The following is an 18,052-nucleotide window of genomic DNA, read 5'->3' as shown; positions in this document are numbered from 1 at the left end:
ACGTTATACTGCATCTGCCATGTTCTTGCCCACTCACCCAACTTGTCTGAATCAAATTCGAGCCTCTTTGCATCCTCCTCACATCTCACATTCCATCCCAGTTTTGTGTCGTCTGCAAACTTGGAAATGTTACATTTAGTTCCCTCATCCAAATGATTGATATATATTGTGAATAGCTGGGGCCCAAGCACTGATCCCTGCGGTACCCCACTAGTCACTGCCTGCCACCCGGAAACAGACCCGTTTATTCCTACTTTCTGTTTCCTGTCTGTCAACCAATTCTCAATCCATGCCAGTATATTCCCCCCAATCCCATGTGCTTTAATTTTGCACACTAACCTCTTGTGTGGGACCTTATCAAAAGCCTTCTGAAAATCCAAATACACACATCCAATTTTTCTCCCCTATCTATTCTACTAGTTACCTCCTCAAAAAACTCCAGTAGATTTGTTAAGCTTGATTTCCCTTTAATAAACCCATGCTGAATTTGTCCAATCCCGTTAATGCTCTCCAACTGTTCTGTTATCACATCTTTTATAATAGACTCTGGCATTTTCCTCACTACTGATGTTAGGCTAACTGGCCTGTAATTCCCTGTTTTTTCTCTCCCTCGCTTTAACCATTCAAAATATAGCACCTCCGTGAGTACTGTACTGAAGTGTCAGCCTGGAATATGTGCTCGAGTTCTGGAAACCTTTAACCCACTGTATTCTGAATCAAGTGAGAATGCTACCACTGAGCTACGGCTGACTGTTTTATTCAAACCCACCTTTTTGATGCGTGCTCCAAGCCTTCCAATGCCTTTGTATTACTTGTCTCATGAACACTAATTTAATAAAGGTTAAACTGCAAACAAAATCCTCAGCATTCCATGTACGTGGAAATAGATACATCGTGACAACAAACAAAGAGAATTGCAGAATTTTACAAAGCAGAAGGAGGCCATTCGGCTCATTGCACTTGTGCTCGCTCCCTGATAGAATTATCCCATTTCTTCCTTTTCCCCATAGATTTTTATTTTCTTTGTTCCTTTGTTAATTATTTATCCCCGTCCCTTTTAAAAGCTATTCTGGATCTGTGTCCCCCACCAGCAGGACTTTCCATATTCCAACAACCAACCGCATGAAAAAAACTCTCCTCACCTCTCCATTTAGGTGATAATTTGAAACTTATTCCCTTTAATTATCGATTCACCGACCAGTGGCAATTTTCTCGATTCTCCTTCTCAAAACCCCTTATAATTCTGAGCCGCTATCAGATCGTCTCTTAACCTTCTTTGTTCTAATGGAAAAGATGTCTCATATGTCTGCCTCTATCTTTCTCTCTCTCACTTCTCGCTTTCTCTCTTGCTTCCTCTCTATCTCTCTTTCTCACTCTCTTATCTCTTCATCACTGCCAAAGGACCAATATCAAAACTTACTCTGGGAAGCGCAATTGGATAACCTGCCTATCAACCTACAATTTCCAACATGACGCAGCCCACACAAAATGCCGATCAACTCCCGAGGATGTATTCGAACGGTTTCCCGGCAAATGGAGCACGTTCTCACTGTTTAATGCTGCGTTGCTTTAACACGTCACCTCCTATTTTCAATTCCCAATCCCTCCTCGTAACATATAGGAATCATCGATTATTCTCGGAGGCATGCTGCTTGTGGAAGGCTCACAGTTCAACAGTTGAAACTTTATTGGATTACGGTGACTGACAAAGTGAGCATTTCCCTTCCTGTTGTCTCTAACTCTGAGAGTCACTGTGTATTTACCTTCGATCTGTTCGAGGGCTTGGAAGTGCGGGTAAAGGTCGAGTGTCGCATAGCCCTGTGAAAATTTAAAAAAAGATTAGAGGCAAAAAACGCTCAATCCTCGTAACTTGTTTATTTTTTTCATTTTAGAGCACCTATTAGACGAGTATTTCACAGTGTGATAACGAGATATACAAGTAACGCGCCAGTTTCTCTCACTGGTCCGTGCGACGTTTGCTCATCTCAACCAGTGATCACAGCAGACTAACCAAATCCATTTGCGCTAGACAGGTATACACTGTCCAGGTTTCCTATCAATTCAGCTATGCTGGAAAATCCATGATTGCGGACGTTGGATGGGGCACCATAAAGGTGATGCCTCACAAGGTATAATAGCACATTGGCACTAAGCGGGTGACATCCCTCTTTTGGATAATCTTCCCAAAAACATAGACGTGAATAAAAGTATTTGAAATACAGTTTACTACAGAACACAAGTGTTGGGGACTGGAGTGAAACCCACTGTAAAGCATAAGTGGTGATTAAATAGATATTAGCGTCACTTTCTTTTCGAGGGGAGGGAGTGCACTAACTTAATGTTCCTTGAAGGAGAGGTCAGCAGGTGGCGGTAGAGAGGGCACTGTGGATGTCCTGGGTTTGACAGGTCAAATGAGTCATTGAATGTACATTGCTGCAGAGTGGAAACTACTTTTGGACCAAGAGTCAACATCAAACGTGCTTGGATAAAGTAAAAGATGAAATGGACTCACGCTGATTCCATATAAAATTCGACGGTAGGATAATAGCAATTAAATGCAGAATAATGCTACGTGTCTCCAGAACACTGTTCTATTTATTAGTTTTTCCTGCTCAATGAGTGCCAAGGTCACCTGGTAGCATCCCGAATTCTTGCTGGTTTTGTGGAGCCAACTCAGTCCGGAGTAGGGATTGACCCATGGAGCTCCCTGGTCTGTATGGCGCAGTAGCTGATTGGGTATTTTAAGCGCCAGTTCGTGGGTGAGGAGCCTCATGGAGTAGATGTTCCTCTGCACTGCCTGAGCGTTAAGCCTCGCCTGGACGTAGCGCAGAGAGGAAAATCGGGCGCGAAGGATCACACGTCAAACAGATCCCGCCTGAGTTTCCTTTCAATTGATCCTTAAAGCCTAGGCTGTCAAGGCGAAAATATCTTCCCCTTTCTTAGTCATTAAATGAATCAATTGGTCATAAATGACAGGTCGATAAGAGCTGACATATTTATTAAATAAGAGTTAATTCATTTAATGCGGTTACTTATTCAGAGGTCACCACAATAGAATGAATTATCTTGCAGTGTTGGATTGGAAAAAAGGCATAGGAAACGCAGCGACGTACGAGGTCTTTCAGCCATCACACCGGTGTCACTTCAACTGGAGGTGCTTAATGTAATTCCATTGGTCCACTTCCGCCCTGCGTGCTTTTATGTTCTTCCATTTCAAATACGAACCCAATTCCCTTTTATAAGATGTTACAGTTTATTCAACTAAAAGATCCCAGGACAGATTGTTTCCTCCCATCCTCAATCCGGAGAAGCAGCGTGACAAATCAGAGGCAGTGGAGGGGTTGAGAGAGGTGATATATAAATGCAAATTGTTGTTGCTGGGTATTCTCCGAAGTTACGGAGGAAACTCTACCGGAGTGATTCCTCTCTGTGAAAACAAAAGCGTCTAACTCCCCCATCTAGTGACAATGCTCTGTGTCTGCCTTCACGTTACCGATTCGCCAACTGACGCATCACTTCTAACCCTCTGCAATGCTCTCTGAGGGATGGTTTCCTCTCCTAGTTATAAAACTGCGATAAAGGTTTAGGTTCCCATCGCACCGGGTTTACACACCCTTTTGGAATTCCCATGGGATTTCCAGCGATTCGGAGCGTTTGGGGAGCGGGAGGATGTCCGAGCCCTCACACTTTGGCGCGGGAGTTGATATCCTCTACTCTAGTGTTTGCTGAGAGTCCCACTGTGTTGTACCGAGGGTGCTGTCGTGTTTACTGAAGTTCCTTCTCAGAGAGTCAATCAGAAGCACAGAATGAGTCGGAGTTCGGGGTTAATTTGTGGAATTACTCACCGTGAGGCATTCCCTTCTCTTGCCACTGGTGACGAAGGTAAATCCTTGTGTTTCTGTTGCAACTCCTGTTTTCTGTATATGTTCTTCAACGTACCTACAAAACGCAATGAACAGTGGAATAAAACTTAGAGGTTCTGTCTGACTTGATGCTCTCAAAAACTCCCAACAGATAGCCGGATGGGCGACAAGGCGTCTGAGTGGACAGATAAAGAGACAGATTGCTTCTTAAGGACAGAGAAACGAGTAAGAAATGCTTCTCCTAAAATAACAGGGAGGTGAAATGAAGAGGAAGGCTGAAAGCATTTGTACCTATTATCCCACAACAACATTCCAAGCCCTTGTATCTTGCTTTGGCTCTCTTTTCCATTAAATTCAGTTGGAATGGCAAATCGGGCAGTGTATATATTGGGCGCCTGACTCACTATGGGTCAGTTTCAGAAAGGAAAATTGGGCTTTGAAAAATTGGGCTCGTGATTCACTATGAGTCAGTTTCCGAAAGCTAAATTGGGCGGTGTATGAATTGGATCCTGATTCACTATGGGTCAGTTTTGGAAAAGGAAATCGGGCGGTGTATAAATTGGATCCTGATTCACTATGGGTCAGTTTCGGAAAGGTAAATCGGGCGGTGTATTTATTGGATCCTGATTCACTATGGGTCAGTTTTGGAAAAGGAAATCGGGCGGTGTATCAATTGGGCTCATGATTCACTATGGGTCAGTTTCGGAAAGGTAAATCGGGCGGTGTATTAATTGGATCCTGATTCACTATGGGTCAGTTTCGGAAAGGTAAATCGGGCGGTGTATAAACTGGATCCTGATTCACTATGGTTCAGTTTTGCCACACACTGTGGGATTATTCAACTTCCTAGTGTCTCATTACTGCTTCATGTCTGATCACAGGAACTGACGGCAAGCCATTCAGTCATGGGGGGCATCATAATGAATCCCCATCCTATCTCCATGCAACATGTATGTAAGCGCACTTTTAGATCAGGAGTCTCTGGACCAGGAACAGAGACCCGGCTCATTTTCCCTTGTCTAGTCGACGCGGACCTACTGGTTATGGACCGAGCTGAGATCATGTACGTGAGCACAAACAGCCGATGAATCCAAACTGAGACCATTTTGGTTTGATTGACTCAGTGTTTGAATGAATTCCCATAGCAACACAAATAGGAATCTCACAACTCATTCTGAAATGTGAGCCGTGGAAGAGCCGCAATGCAGGAATGCTGAGTTATGTGCGCTGTGATGCCGCATAAATCAGATATATCAGGATTGGTAATTTATTGAAAATAGAAGCTCTCTGATAATTTAGTCATGGAATGCTTCAAACTTGTAATGCCGGTGTCATTTGGTTTTTTCAATCCATGCAGCAGATTCGGGCCATTGGTAGATCCTTCCCAGGCTCAGTGCCATCAGTGGGCCGAATGTTTCACTTTGATGGGTGTTGACTCACACTGTTCGATATCTACTTGTACGATACCAGAACCCATGGGAGTAACAATAGAACCCAACCACGATATGAGCTGAGTAATCGTGTGATTTGGTTGGTTCGAATTGTAAACTGTTTTACTCCAAAGCAAGGTGAAGCATACAGAGCAACGAGGATGTTCAGAGCCCTTTAGCTCAATCGATACAACTTCATGGAACAATGCAAAATAAAGAATAGACCAAACTATCCCACTTTGGTGGGTTGTCTTACATAATGTACAGAATAAGCCCTCTCCATTCCGCCTGTCTCCATTCCCAGCCTTCTCTTGCTTTACTATCCACTCACGTCTTCTTTCCAAAAAACAGACTGCCATTTTGTTCTCTGTATTCTGATTTTTAAAAGCCAATCTCATTGTGTAAAAAGCCCGCCCGTTTCTGATGGTGATCAAAGGGTTTTCTAACACATTGGGTGAGAGGCCGCTTTCCAAATACCCAGACAAACTAGAGATGTGCTTATTGTTTGGTTTATGGAAGAAGTATTTTTTATTCGTTCATGGGATGTGGCCTCACAGGCGTGGCCGGCATTTATTGCCCATCCCTAATTGCCCTCGAGAAGGTGGTGGTGAGCCGCCTTCTTGAACCGCTGCAGTCCGTGTGGTGAAGGTTCTCCCACAGTGCTGTTAGGAAGGGAGTTCCAGGATTTTGACCCAGCGACGATGAAGGAACCGCAACATATTTCCAAGTCGGGATGGTGTGTGACTTGGAGGGGAACGTGCAGGTGGTTTTGTTCCCATGTACCTGCTGCTCTTGTCCTTCTGGTTGGTAGAGGTTGTGGGTTTGGGAGATGCTGTCGAAGAAGCCTTGGCGAGTTGCTGCAGTGCATCCGATGGATGGTACACACTGCAGCCACAGTGCGCCGGTGATGAAGGGAGTGAATGTTTCGGGTGCCAATCAAGCGGGCTGCTTTGTCCTGGATGGTGTCGAGCTTCTTGGGTGTTGTTGGAGCTGCACTCATGAAGGCAAGTGGAGAATATTCCATCATACTCCTGAATTGTGCCTTGTAGATGGTAGAAATGCTTTGGGAGTCAGGAAGTGAGTCACTCATCGCGGAATACCAAGACTCTGACCTGCTTTTGTAGCCACAGTATTTATATGGCTGGTCCAGTTAAGATTCTGGTCAATGGTGACCCCCAGGATGTTGATGGTGGGGGATTCGGCGATGGTAATGCCGTTGAATGTCAAGGGGAGGTGGTTCGACACTCTCTTGTTGGAGATGGTCATTGCCTGGCAATTGTCTGGTGCGAATGTTACTTGCCACTTATGAGCCCAAGCCTGGAGGTTGTCCAGGTCTTGCTGCATGCGGGCTCGGACTGCTTCATTATTTGAGGGGTTGCGAATGGAACTGAACATTGTGCAATCATCAGCGAACATCCCCATTTCTGAACTTAAGATGGAGGGAAGCTCATTGATGAAGCAGCTGAAGATGGTTGGGCCTCGGACACTGCCCTGAAGAACTCCTGCAGCAATGTCCTGAGGCTGAGATGATTGGTCTCCAACAACACTACCATCTTCCTTTGTGCAAGGTTTGACTCCAGCCACTGGAGGGTTTTCCCCCTGATTCCCATTGACTTCAATTTTATTAGGGCTCCTTGGTGCCACGCTCGGTCAAATGTTGCCTTGATGTCATGGGCAGTCACTCTCACCTCACCTCTGGAATTTAGCTCTTTTGTGCATGTTTGGACCAAGGCTGTGATGAGGTCTGGAGCCGAGTGGTCCAGGCGGAACCCAAACTGAGCATCGGTAACAGGTTATTGGTGAGTAAGTGCCGCTTGATAGCACTGTCAACGACACGTTCCATTACTTTGCTGATGAATGAGAGTAGTCTGATGGGGCGGTAATTGGCCGGATTGGATTTGTCCTGCTTTTTGTGGAGAGGACATACCGGGGCAATTTTCCACATTGAAATTAAGTTCCAATGAGCACATTATCCATCTTTCGTCAACCCTTTCTCTTCTTAACAAAAATCTAGTGAGAATATGCAATGCTTTTAAAGCCCCCAAGCCCAAGACGTAACTTATTTTCCAAGTCATTTCTGGTGGATAACATGGTTAAACAAAACAGAAATATGACTGTCCCAAACGTTCATCTTTTATTCATTCCCTTTGTTATTCAATCCATGTTGATAATCGTGCCATTATTGAAAGGGCATTTGAACAGTTTCCACACTGGGGCACTGTGACCACAGGGAAAGACGAGGGTATTGGCAAAACAAATTGTAATGCACAGTGAGTATTGCTCCACAGGGCTGTGTGCTGGGACTGCTCGTATTGTCCATATATAGAAATGCACGTTGGGAGGCGCTATACAGTTCTATGTGGTGGGACTGTTCGTATTGCCCATATGCAAAATGACCTGGCTGTCTGAATCAAGGGAACAATATTACAATTTGCTGATGGCGACAAATTGGCTGTAAGTAAAATTGTTCTGAGAACTGTGAAAAGCTGCAGGCAGAAATAGATAGTCAGATCGGATGGGTAGGGAGGTGCCAGATAAAGCCTAATGTAGCAAAATGCAAAATTTTGGCAATCGGGGGATAGGAAGCCCGATTCAAGGGAGGTCCAAGATTTCCTTGTCAAGCACGGAGGAGCACTTCTGCTCCTCTTGGCCCACAAAGAAACCAAAACAAACATCAAAAAACTTACATTGGGCCTCTTCTGGCCCTTGATCCAGCTCCCAGTACGTTTGGCCTTGCAGAGAATCTACCACTACTCCTCCGCTTAGGCCATTGGTTAAAATAGCAGACCGGGCTCCGATGGCGTCATCGGAGCCTTGTCCGCATGTTTAAGTGGACCCCACCATTTTGGAATGGTTGTCATTGCGGCCTGCAATTTAAAATTTCAGGCAGTCAGATCGGGGCAGGAAAGGATTCGGTAAGTCCCCCATTCTACTGAACTGCCCACTGTCTGGTTTCCGCCAGTGGGTGGGAAGTTATAATCGAGGTCTGTGTTTCTCCAATTTTATTATAAGGTGGTTCTGTGATTCTTCAATTCCGTTACTAAGTGACTCAATAATTCTGTGCTTGCATGAATCTCTGGTTCTATGACTCTAATTGAACTACACCATTATTGTACTAATATGGCACTAATACATTCTGTCACCAGCTCATTTGGTAAAAGAAAGAAAGACTTGCATTGATAGAGCACCTTTTACTGCGTTCCATAGCACTTCAGAGCCAATGAAGCAATTTTGAATTGTCGCGCACAGTAATGTCCCACAAACAGTATGTGGCCAGATAACCTGTTTTAGTGATGTTGGTTGAGGGATGAATATTGTCCAGGACAACCGGGAGAATTCCAGTGCTTGTTTTCTAAATAGCGCCAAGGGATGTTTTACGTCCACCTGAGAGCTCAGAAGAAGCCTCCGTTTAACTTCTCACCCGAAAAGCGGCACCTCCGACTGTGCAGCTCTCCCTCAGTACTGCACTGAAGTGTCAGCCTGGATTGTGTGCTCATGTTTCTGGATTGAAATTTAATCCCACAACCATCTGAATCAGAGGCGAAAGTGCTACCCACTGAGCCACAGCTAACACCTGCAGCTAGGCATTTCCTAATGTATTAAAGCACCTGGTTCTGTTTCCGTTATTGCAAAGTTAAATACGGTGTTGGACTTGTAACTGAGGATGCTCCACGAATTCAAATCCCACTGTAGCATATTGGGAAATTGTTGAATTCATTTTCTCTGGTAAAGTATAGGAATGCAGCAGGAAAAAATAACAATAATAAAAGTTACAGTACAGTTCAAAAACTCAATTAGTTCACAGAAGGCCTTCAGGGCAGGGAATCTATCACCTCTACCTGATCTGGCCCACACATGACTTCTGCCTCAGTGGTTAACTCTGAACGCTCTCTGAAACAGCAAAACATAATTACTTCGGGGTGAAGGCATCACCCTGGTGAATCTATGCTTTAATGCATTTCTCTGATGGGGTGCCCAAAATTTCGTTCCTGTACTCCACGCCCTCTCTGTTTCCCAAATCGCTGCTTTGTCTCATGAGCAAATTTTGAGACTATGCTCCCTATGCTCAATTCAAAATCATTTCTATGCACCGAAAGCAAAAACGCACCCAGTGCTGGCGTCTGGAGTATAACATTTATACCCCTTCTCCAAGCCAAGCTATCCCCATTTGCCTTAACTCCTTGTTTCCCCTGCGGCAACCAACTGTCTCAATGTTGTGCGATATTTCCTCGAATATCGTTTTCCTTTATTTTCTAACAAGCTTCCTGTCAGACAACTTATCAAACGCCTTCGGAAAATTCATATATATTACATTTACAGAATAAGAACATAAGGACATAAGAAGTAGGAGCAGGAGTAGGCCAATCGGCCCCTCGAGCCTGCTTCGCCATTCAATAAGATCATGGCTGAACTGATCCTAACCTCAAATCTAAATTCATGTCCAATTTCCTGCCCGCTCACCGTAACCCCAAATTCCCTTTACTTCTAGGAAACTGTCGATTTCTTTTTAAAATTTATTTAATGATGTAGCTTCCACAGCTTCCTGGGGCAGCAAATTCCACAGACCCACTACCCTCTGAATGAAGAAGTTTCTCCTCATCTCAGTTTTGAAAGAGCAGCCCCTTATTCAAACATTATGCCCCCTAGTTCTAGTTTCACCCATCCTTGGGAACAACCTTACCGCATCCACCCGATCAAGCCCCTTCACAATCTTATATGTTTCATAAGAATGACCTTTTATCAATCGAATTGTTCACTTCTTTTTTGATAAAAAAGGCTACATTTTTAAATATAACTTTCCTTTAACAAATCCGTGCTGCTTGTCTTTGATTAACCGATACCTGTTTTGGCCTAAACTTGACTCCAGTCCCACACCCCGTGAGTGTTAATGCCAGCTGGACAACCAGAGATGGGAATAAGTGTGGCCTTTCTAGCTTTGTTAACGTCCCGGGAGAAAAGAACAAAACGACATACTCACCAGTTGATAAAGGAGCTCTTGCCAGCCGAATGGTTACCCATTAGCATCACCGTGACCTTCTTCCTTGGAGCCAAGAGGCCGAGACCCAACCGGTTGGCAATGCCCAACAGGCCTGTCAACAACAAAATGGTCTCTCGTCATCTCATTCAAAACAGCAAAGTTGTCGGTTCGGTGTGTGTAGAAATCACACAGAGGGGCGAATTTAACTGTGGGCGATGGTGTAAAACGGGCGAGATCGAATTAGCCGCCTATTTTATACGTGACCTCATTTTCCTTTCGACTGAAGTCAATGGAAGGCCAATTATATATTCTCAATTTTACATTATTAACAGAAGTTAAAGCTCCCCCCCCCCCAGAGAACGATAGCCGGATGGAGAAAGTAACTACGTTAAATAGAGGAAGTTAATGCCTGTTTAATGTACATGCAAATTGTTTGTAAGAAAAACACAGAGGCGGTAATTTTAACTCTGGGCAATGGTGTAAAATGGACGATGTATCATTGACCGCCCAAAGTACACCCACCGATTTCCCTGTCTATTGACTTCAGTACAAAGGAAATTCGGGCGTATTGCATAATGGGCGTCTAATTCAATATCACTCGTTCTACACCATCGCCCAAAATTATAATTACTCCCAGAGAGAGAAGGGGGGCGGAAGTGGGGTTATATGGATTTATCTTCGGCAGCGATAGTGAATTGACAGCCCGCTTCGCTCTCCATCCGATTTACCGTTCCATTCAAGTTAATTTTGAACTAAGGAGACGATAGGTGGACTGGTCTATTGTTAAATGGTTTATCCCTCTCACACTTCTTGCACAAAGGCTACCCTTCAGGCCCACAAACTTATAAATGTAATTTCCATTCTCAAATTCTGTCCATCTCAGTCCGATACCCATCCTATCACTCTGTAAATCACACTCCCATCCTATCACTCTGTAAATCTCACTCCCGTTAATTCACCACGTAAATCTCATTCCCATTCCCTCACTGTGTAAATCTCACTCTCATTCCCTCTCTCTGTAAATGTCACTCCCAACCCTTCACTCTGTAAATCTCACTCCCATTCCCTCACTCTGTAAATCTCACTCCCATTCGCTCACTCTGTCCATCGCACTCCTATTCCCAGACTCTGTAAATCACACTCCCATTCGCTCACTCTGCAAATCTCACTCCCATGATCTCACCCTGTAAATTTCACTCACATTCCCGCACTCTGTAAATCTCACTCCCATTCCTGCACACTGCAAATCTCACTCCTATTCCCACACTCTGTAAATCTCACTCCCATTATCTCATTCAGTAAATGTCATTCCCATTCCTGCACACTTTCAAGTTCACTCCCATCCCCGCACTGTGTAAATCTCATTACCATTGACTGAATCTGCAAATCTCACTCACATTCCTGCAATCTGTAAATCTCACTCCCATTCCCTCACTCCGTAAATCTCACTCCCATTCCCGCAATCTATCAATCTCACTCCCAATCTCCCAGTCTGCAAATCACCCTCCCATTCCCGGACACTGTAATTCTCACTCCCATTATCTCACTCTGAAAATCTCACTCCCATTCCCGCACTCTGTAAATCTCACCCTCATTTCCGCACTCTGTAAATCTCACTCCCATTCCGGGACTCTCTAAATTTCATTCACAATCCTGCACTCTGTAAATCTCACTCCAATTCCCGCACTCCGTAAATCTCATTCCCATTCACTCATTCTGTAAATCTTAATCCCATTCCCGCACTCTGTAAATTTCACTAACATTTCTGCACTCTTTAAATCTCACTCCCATTCCCGCACTCTGTAAATCTCACTCCCATTCCCGCACTCTACAAATTTCACTTACATTCCCGCACTCTTTAAATCTCATTCCCATTTCTGCACTCTGTAAATCTCACTCCCATTCCCGCACTCTAGAATCATAGAATCATAGAAGTTTACAACATGGAAACAGGCCCTTCGGCCCAACATGTCCATGTCGCCCAGTTTATACCACTAAGCTAGTCCCAATTGCCTGCACTTGGCCCATATCCCTCTATACCCATCTTACCCATGTAACTGTCCAAATGCTTTTTAAAAGACAAAATTGTACCCGCCTCTACTACTGCCTCTGGCAGCTCGTTCCAGACACTCACCACCCTTTGAGTGAAAAAAAATGCCCCTCTGGACCCTTTTTTATCTCTCCCCTCTCAACTTAAATCTATGTCCCCTCGTTATAGACTCCCCTACCTTTTGGAAAAGATTTTGACTATCTACCTTATCTATGCCCCTCATTATTTTATAGACTTCTATAAGATCACCCCTTAACCTCCTACTCTCCAGGGAAAAAAGTCTCAGTCTATCCAACCTCTCCCTATAAGTCAAACCATCAAGTCCCGGTAGCATCCGAGTAAACCTTTTCTGCACTCTTTCTAGTTTAATAATATCCTTTCTATAATAGGGTGACCAGAACTGTACACAGTATTCCAAGTGTGGCCTTACTAATGTCTTGTACAACTTCAACAAGACATCCCAACTCCTGTATTCAATGTTCTGACCAATGAAACCAAGCATGCTGAATGCCTTCTTCACTACCCTATCCACCTGTGACTCCACTTTCAAGGAGCTACGAACCTGTACTCCTCGATCTCTTTGTTCTATAACTCTCCCCAACGCCCTACCATTAACGGAGTAGGTCCTGGCCCGATTCGATCTCCCAAAATGCATCACCTCACATTTATCTAATTTAAACTCCATCTGCCATTCATCGGCCCACTGGCCCAATTTATCAAGATCCCGTTGCAATCCAAGATAACCTTCTTCACTGTCCACAATGCCACCAATCTTGGTGTCATCTGCAAACTTACTAACCATGCCTCCTAAATTCTCATCCAAATCATTAATATAAATAACAAATAACAGCGGACCCACCACCGATCCCTGAGGCACACCGCTGGTCACAGGCCTCCAGTTTGAAAAACAACCCTCTACAACCACGCTCTGTCTTCTGTCGTCAATCCAATTTTGTATCCAATTGGTTACCTTACCTTGGATCCCGTGAGATTTCACCTTATGTAACAACCTACCATGTGGTACCTTGTCAAAGGCTTTGCTAAAGTCCATGTAGACCACGTCTACTGCACAGCCCACATCTATCTTCTTGGTAACCCCTTCAAAAAACTCAATCAAATTCGTGAGACATGATTTTCCACTCACAAAACCATGCTGACTGTTCCTAATCAGTCCCTGCCTCTCCAAATGCCTGTAGAACCTGTCTCTCAGAATAGCCTCTAACAACTTACCCACTACAGATGTCAGGCTCACCGGTCTGTAGTTCCCAGGCTTTTCCCTGCCGCCCGTCTTAAACAAATGCACAACATTTGCTACCCTCCAATCTTCAGGCACCTCACCTGTAGCTGTCGATGATTCAAATGTCTCTGCTAGGGGACCCGCAATTTCCTCCCTAACCTCCCATAACGTCCTGGGATACATTTCATCAGGTCCCGGAGATTTATCTACCTTGATACGCGTTAAGACTTCCAGCACCTCCCCCTCTGTAATATGTACACTCCTCAAGACATCACTATTTATTTCCCCAAGTTCCCTAACATCCATGCCTTTCTCAACCGTAAATACCGATGTGAAATATTCATTTAGGATCTCACCCATCTCTTGTGGTTCCGCACATAGATGACCTTATTGATCCTTAAGAGGCCCTACTCTCTCCCTAGTTACTCTTTTGCCCTTTATGTATTTGTAGAAGCTCTTTGGATTCTCCTTTGCCTTCTCTGCAAAGCAATCTCATGTCCCTTTTTTGCCCTCTTGATTTCTCTCTTAACTCTATTCCGGCAATCTCTATACTCTTCAAGGGATCCACTTGATCCCAGCTGCCGATGCATGTCATATGCCTCCTTCTTCGTTTTGACTAGTGCCTCAATCTCCCGAGTCATCCAAGGTTCCCTACTTCTACCAGCCTTGCCCTTCACTTTATAAGGAATGTGCTTACCCTGAACCCTGGTTAACACACTTTTGAAAGCCTCCCACTTACCAGACGTCCCTTTGCCTGCCAACAGACTCTCCCAATCAACTTCTGAAAGTTCCTGTCTAATACCATCAAAATTGGCCTTTCCCCAATTTAGAATTTTAACTTTTGGGCCAGACCTATCATTCTCCATAGCTATCTTAAAACTAATGGAATTATGATCACTGATCCCAAAGTGATCCCTCACTAACACTTCTGTCACCTGCCCTTCCTTATTTCCCAAGAGGAGGTCAAGTTTTGCCCCCTCTCTAGTCCGCCATCCACAAACTAAATGAGAAATTCCTACTGAATACACTCAACAAATTTCTCTCCATCCAAGCCCCTAATGCTATGGCTGTCCCAGTCAATGTTGGGAAAGTTAAAGTCCCCTACTATTACCACTCTGTACATCTTACTCCCATTATCTCACTCTTTAAATCTCAATCCCATTCCTGCGCAATGCAAATCTCACTCCCATTCACACACTGTAAATCACACTCCCATTCACTCATTCTGTAAATGTCATTCCTTTCCTGCACACTTTCAATCTCACTCCCATACCAGCGCTCTGTAAATCTCAGTCCCGTTATCTGAATCTGCAAATCTAACTCACATTCCTGCAATCTATAAATCTCACTCCCATTCTCTCAGTCTGCAAGTCACATTCCCATTCCCGCAAACTGTAAATCTCATTCCCATTCTCTCAATCTCTAAATCTCACTCCCATTCCTGCACTCTGTAAATCTCACTCCCATTCCCTCACTCTGTAAATCTCACTCCCATTCCCGCACTATAAATCTCACTCCCATTCCTGCACACTGCAAATCTCACTCCTATTCTCACGCTCAGTAAATCTCACACACATTATCTCATTCTGCAAATGTCATTCCCTTTCCTGCATACTTTCAACCTCACTCCCATCCCTGCACTCTGTAATTCTCACTCCCATTATCTGAATCTGCAAATCTCACTCACATTCCTGCAATTTGTAAATATCACTGCCATTCCGCCACCCTATTAATGTCACTCCCATTCCCGCACTCTAAAGATCTCACTCCCATTCTCTCAGTCTGGAAATCAAAATCCCATTCCCATCTCTGTAACTCTCACTCACATTCCTGCACACTGCAAATCTCACTCCCATTATCTCATTCTGTAAATGTCATTCCCATTCCTGCACACTTTCAATCTCACTCCCATCCCTGCACTCTGTAAATCTCACTCAAAATATCCGAATCTGCAAATCTCACTCATACTCCAGCAATCTATAAATCTCCCTCCCATTCTCTCATTCTGGAAATCAAAATCCCATTCCCATCTATGTAAATCTCACTCACATTCCTGCACACTGTTACTCTAACTCCCATTATCTCACTCCGTAAATCTCACTCCCATTCGTGCACAATTGAAATTACGCTCCCATTCCTGCACACTGTAAATCTCACTCCCATTCTGTCACTCTGTAAATCTCACTCCTATTCTCTCACTCTGCAAATCTCATTCCCCCTTTCCTGCTCTCTCAAACTCACTACTATTCCTGCACACTGTAAATCGCACTCCCATTCACTCATTCTGTAAATCTCACTCCGGTTCCAGCACTCTGTAAATCTCTTTCCCATTATCTCACTCCGGAAATCTCACTCCAATTCCCGCACTCTGTAAATTTCACTCCAATTCCCGCACTCTGTAAACCTCACTCCCATTCCCTCACTCTGTAAATGACACTCCCATCATCTCATTCTGGAAATCTCACGCCCATTCCTGCACTCTGTAAACCTCACTCCCACTCCTGCACACTACAAATCTCACTGCCATTCCCACACTCAGTAAATGTCACTCCCATTATCTCATTCTGTAAATGTCATTCCCATTCCTGCAAACTTTCAATCTCACTACCATTATCTCAAACTGCACATCTCACTGACATTCTTGCAATCTGTAAATCTCATTCCCATTCCCTCACTCTGTAAATCTCACTCCCATTCCTGCACACTGAAAATCTCACTCATTATCTCACTCTGTAAATCTCACACCCATTCCTGCACAATGCAAATTTCACTCCAATTATTCTCACTCTGCAAATATCACTTCCATTCATGCACACTGTGAATCACACTCCCATTCCGGCACAATGTAAATCTCACTCCCATTCTCACTCCCAATCCTGAACTCTGTAAATCTCACGCCCATTCCCGCAATCTGTAAATCTCACTCACATTCCTGCACTCTGCAAATCTCACTCCCATTATCTCATTCTTGAAATGTCATTCCCATTCCTGCACACTTTCAATCTCACTCCCATTATCTGAATCTGCACATCTCACTGACATTCTTGCAATCTGTAAAACTTACTCCCATTCGCGCACTCTATAAATCACACTTCCATTGCTCAACTCTGTAAATCTCACTCCCATTGCCGCAGTCGGTAAATCTCACTCACATTCCCACACTCTCTAAAGCTCACTCCCATTCCTGCACTCTGTAAATCTCGCTCCCATTCCCTCACTCTGCAAACCTCACTCCCATTCCCTGTCTCTGTAAATATCGCTTACGTGTCCGCATTCTATAAGTCTCAATCCCATTCCTGCACTCTGTAAATCTCGCTCTCATTATCTCACTCTGTAAATGTCATTCCCATTCCTGCACACTGTAAATCTTACTCCCATTCCCTCACTCTGAAATTCTCACTATGCTAATCTCACACCCATTCACTTACTCTGCAAACCTCACTCCCATTCTCACAGTCCGTGAATCTCACTCCTTTCTCCCTCACTGTAAATCTCACTCCCATTCTCGCAGTCTGTTAATCTCATAGCCATTCCGTCGTGAAAAAAATCTCACTCCCATCCCCTCACTCTGTAAATATCACTCCCGTTATCTCACTCTGTAAATGTCGCTCCCATTATCTCATTCTTGAAATGTCATTCCCATTCCTACAAGCTTTCAATCTCACTCCCACTATCTGAAGCTGCACATCTCACTGACAATCTTGCAATATGTAAATCTCACTCCCATTCCTGAACTTTATAAATCTCACTCCCATTCCCGCAATCTAACAATCTCAAACCCATTCTCTCAGTCTGGAAATCACACTCCCATTCCCACACACTGTAAATCTCCCTCATTATTATCTCACTCTGTAAATCTCACTCCCATCCCCACATTCTGTAAAATACGCTCCCATTTCCGCAATCTGCAATTCTCACTCCCATTCCCGCACTCTGCAAATCTCACTCCCATTATCACACACTGTAAATCTCACTCCCATTCCTGCACAATGCTAATTCCACTCCAATTATCTCACTCTGCAAATGTTACTCTCATTCCTGCGCACTGTAAATCCGGCACAATTCAAATCTCACTCCTATTCTCTCGCTCTATAAATCTCACTCCCCTTCCCTCACCCTGTAAATCTCAATCCCATTCCGGCACACTGTAAATCTCACTCCCATTATCTCATTCTGCAATTCTCACTCCTATTCCAGCACAATGTAAATCTCACTCCCATTCTCTCACTCTGTAAATCTCACTCCCATTATCTCACTCTGCAATTCTCACGCCAATTCCCTCAGTCTGCAAATCTCACTCTGCAAATCTCACACCCGTGTTCTCACTCTTTAAATCCAATTTCTATTCCTCCACACTGTCAATCTCACTCACATTCCTGCACATTGTAAATATCACTCACATTCCTGCACACTGTAAATCTAACTCCCATTCACACACTCTGTAAATCTCACTCCCATTTCCTCACTCTGCAACTCACAGTCGGCAAAAAGCAA

General features: G+C 44.2%; 1 protein-coding gene across 3 annotated transcripts in view; it reads right to left on the bottom strand.

The window, feature by feature from the left end:
• Window positions 1-18,052, bottom strand: part of LOC137336082 (uncharacterized) — a 44,989-nt gene that overhangs the window by 19,476 nt on the left and 7,461 nt on the right. For all 3 annotated transcript variants that reach the window (XM_068001569.1, XM_068001570.1, XM_068001571.1), the window contains exons 2-4: window positions 10,272-10,383; window positions 3,846-3,939; window positions 1,764-1,818 (exon numbers count right to left, since the gene is read on the bottom strand). In XM_068001569.1, the coding sequence (XP_067857670.1) occupies window positions 1,764-1,818; window positions 3,846-3,939; window positions 10,272-10,383 (261 nt within the window). The remainder of the gene's footprint in view (window positions 1-1,763; window positions 1,819-3,845; window positions 3,940-10,271; window positions 10,384-18,052) is intronic.

This window comes from Heptranchias perlo, chromosome 20 (genome assembly GCF_035084215.1).
Source record: "Heptranchias perlo isolate sHepPer1 chromosome 20, sHepPer1.hap1, whole genome shotgun sequence".
NCBI lineage: Eukaryota > Metazoa > Chordata > Chondrichthyes > Hexanchiformes > Hexanchidae > Heptranchias > Heptranchias perlo.
Note: the sequence above shows the minus strand (reverse complement) of the source record. Positions and strands in the feature narration are given on the sequence as shown.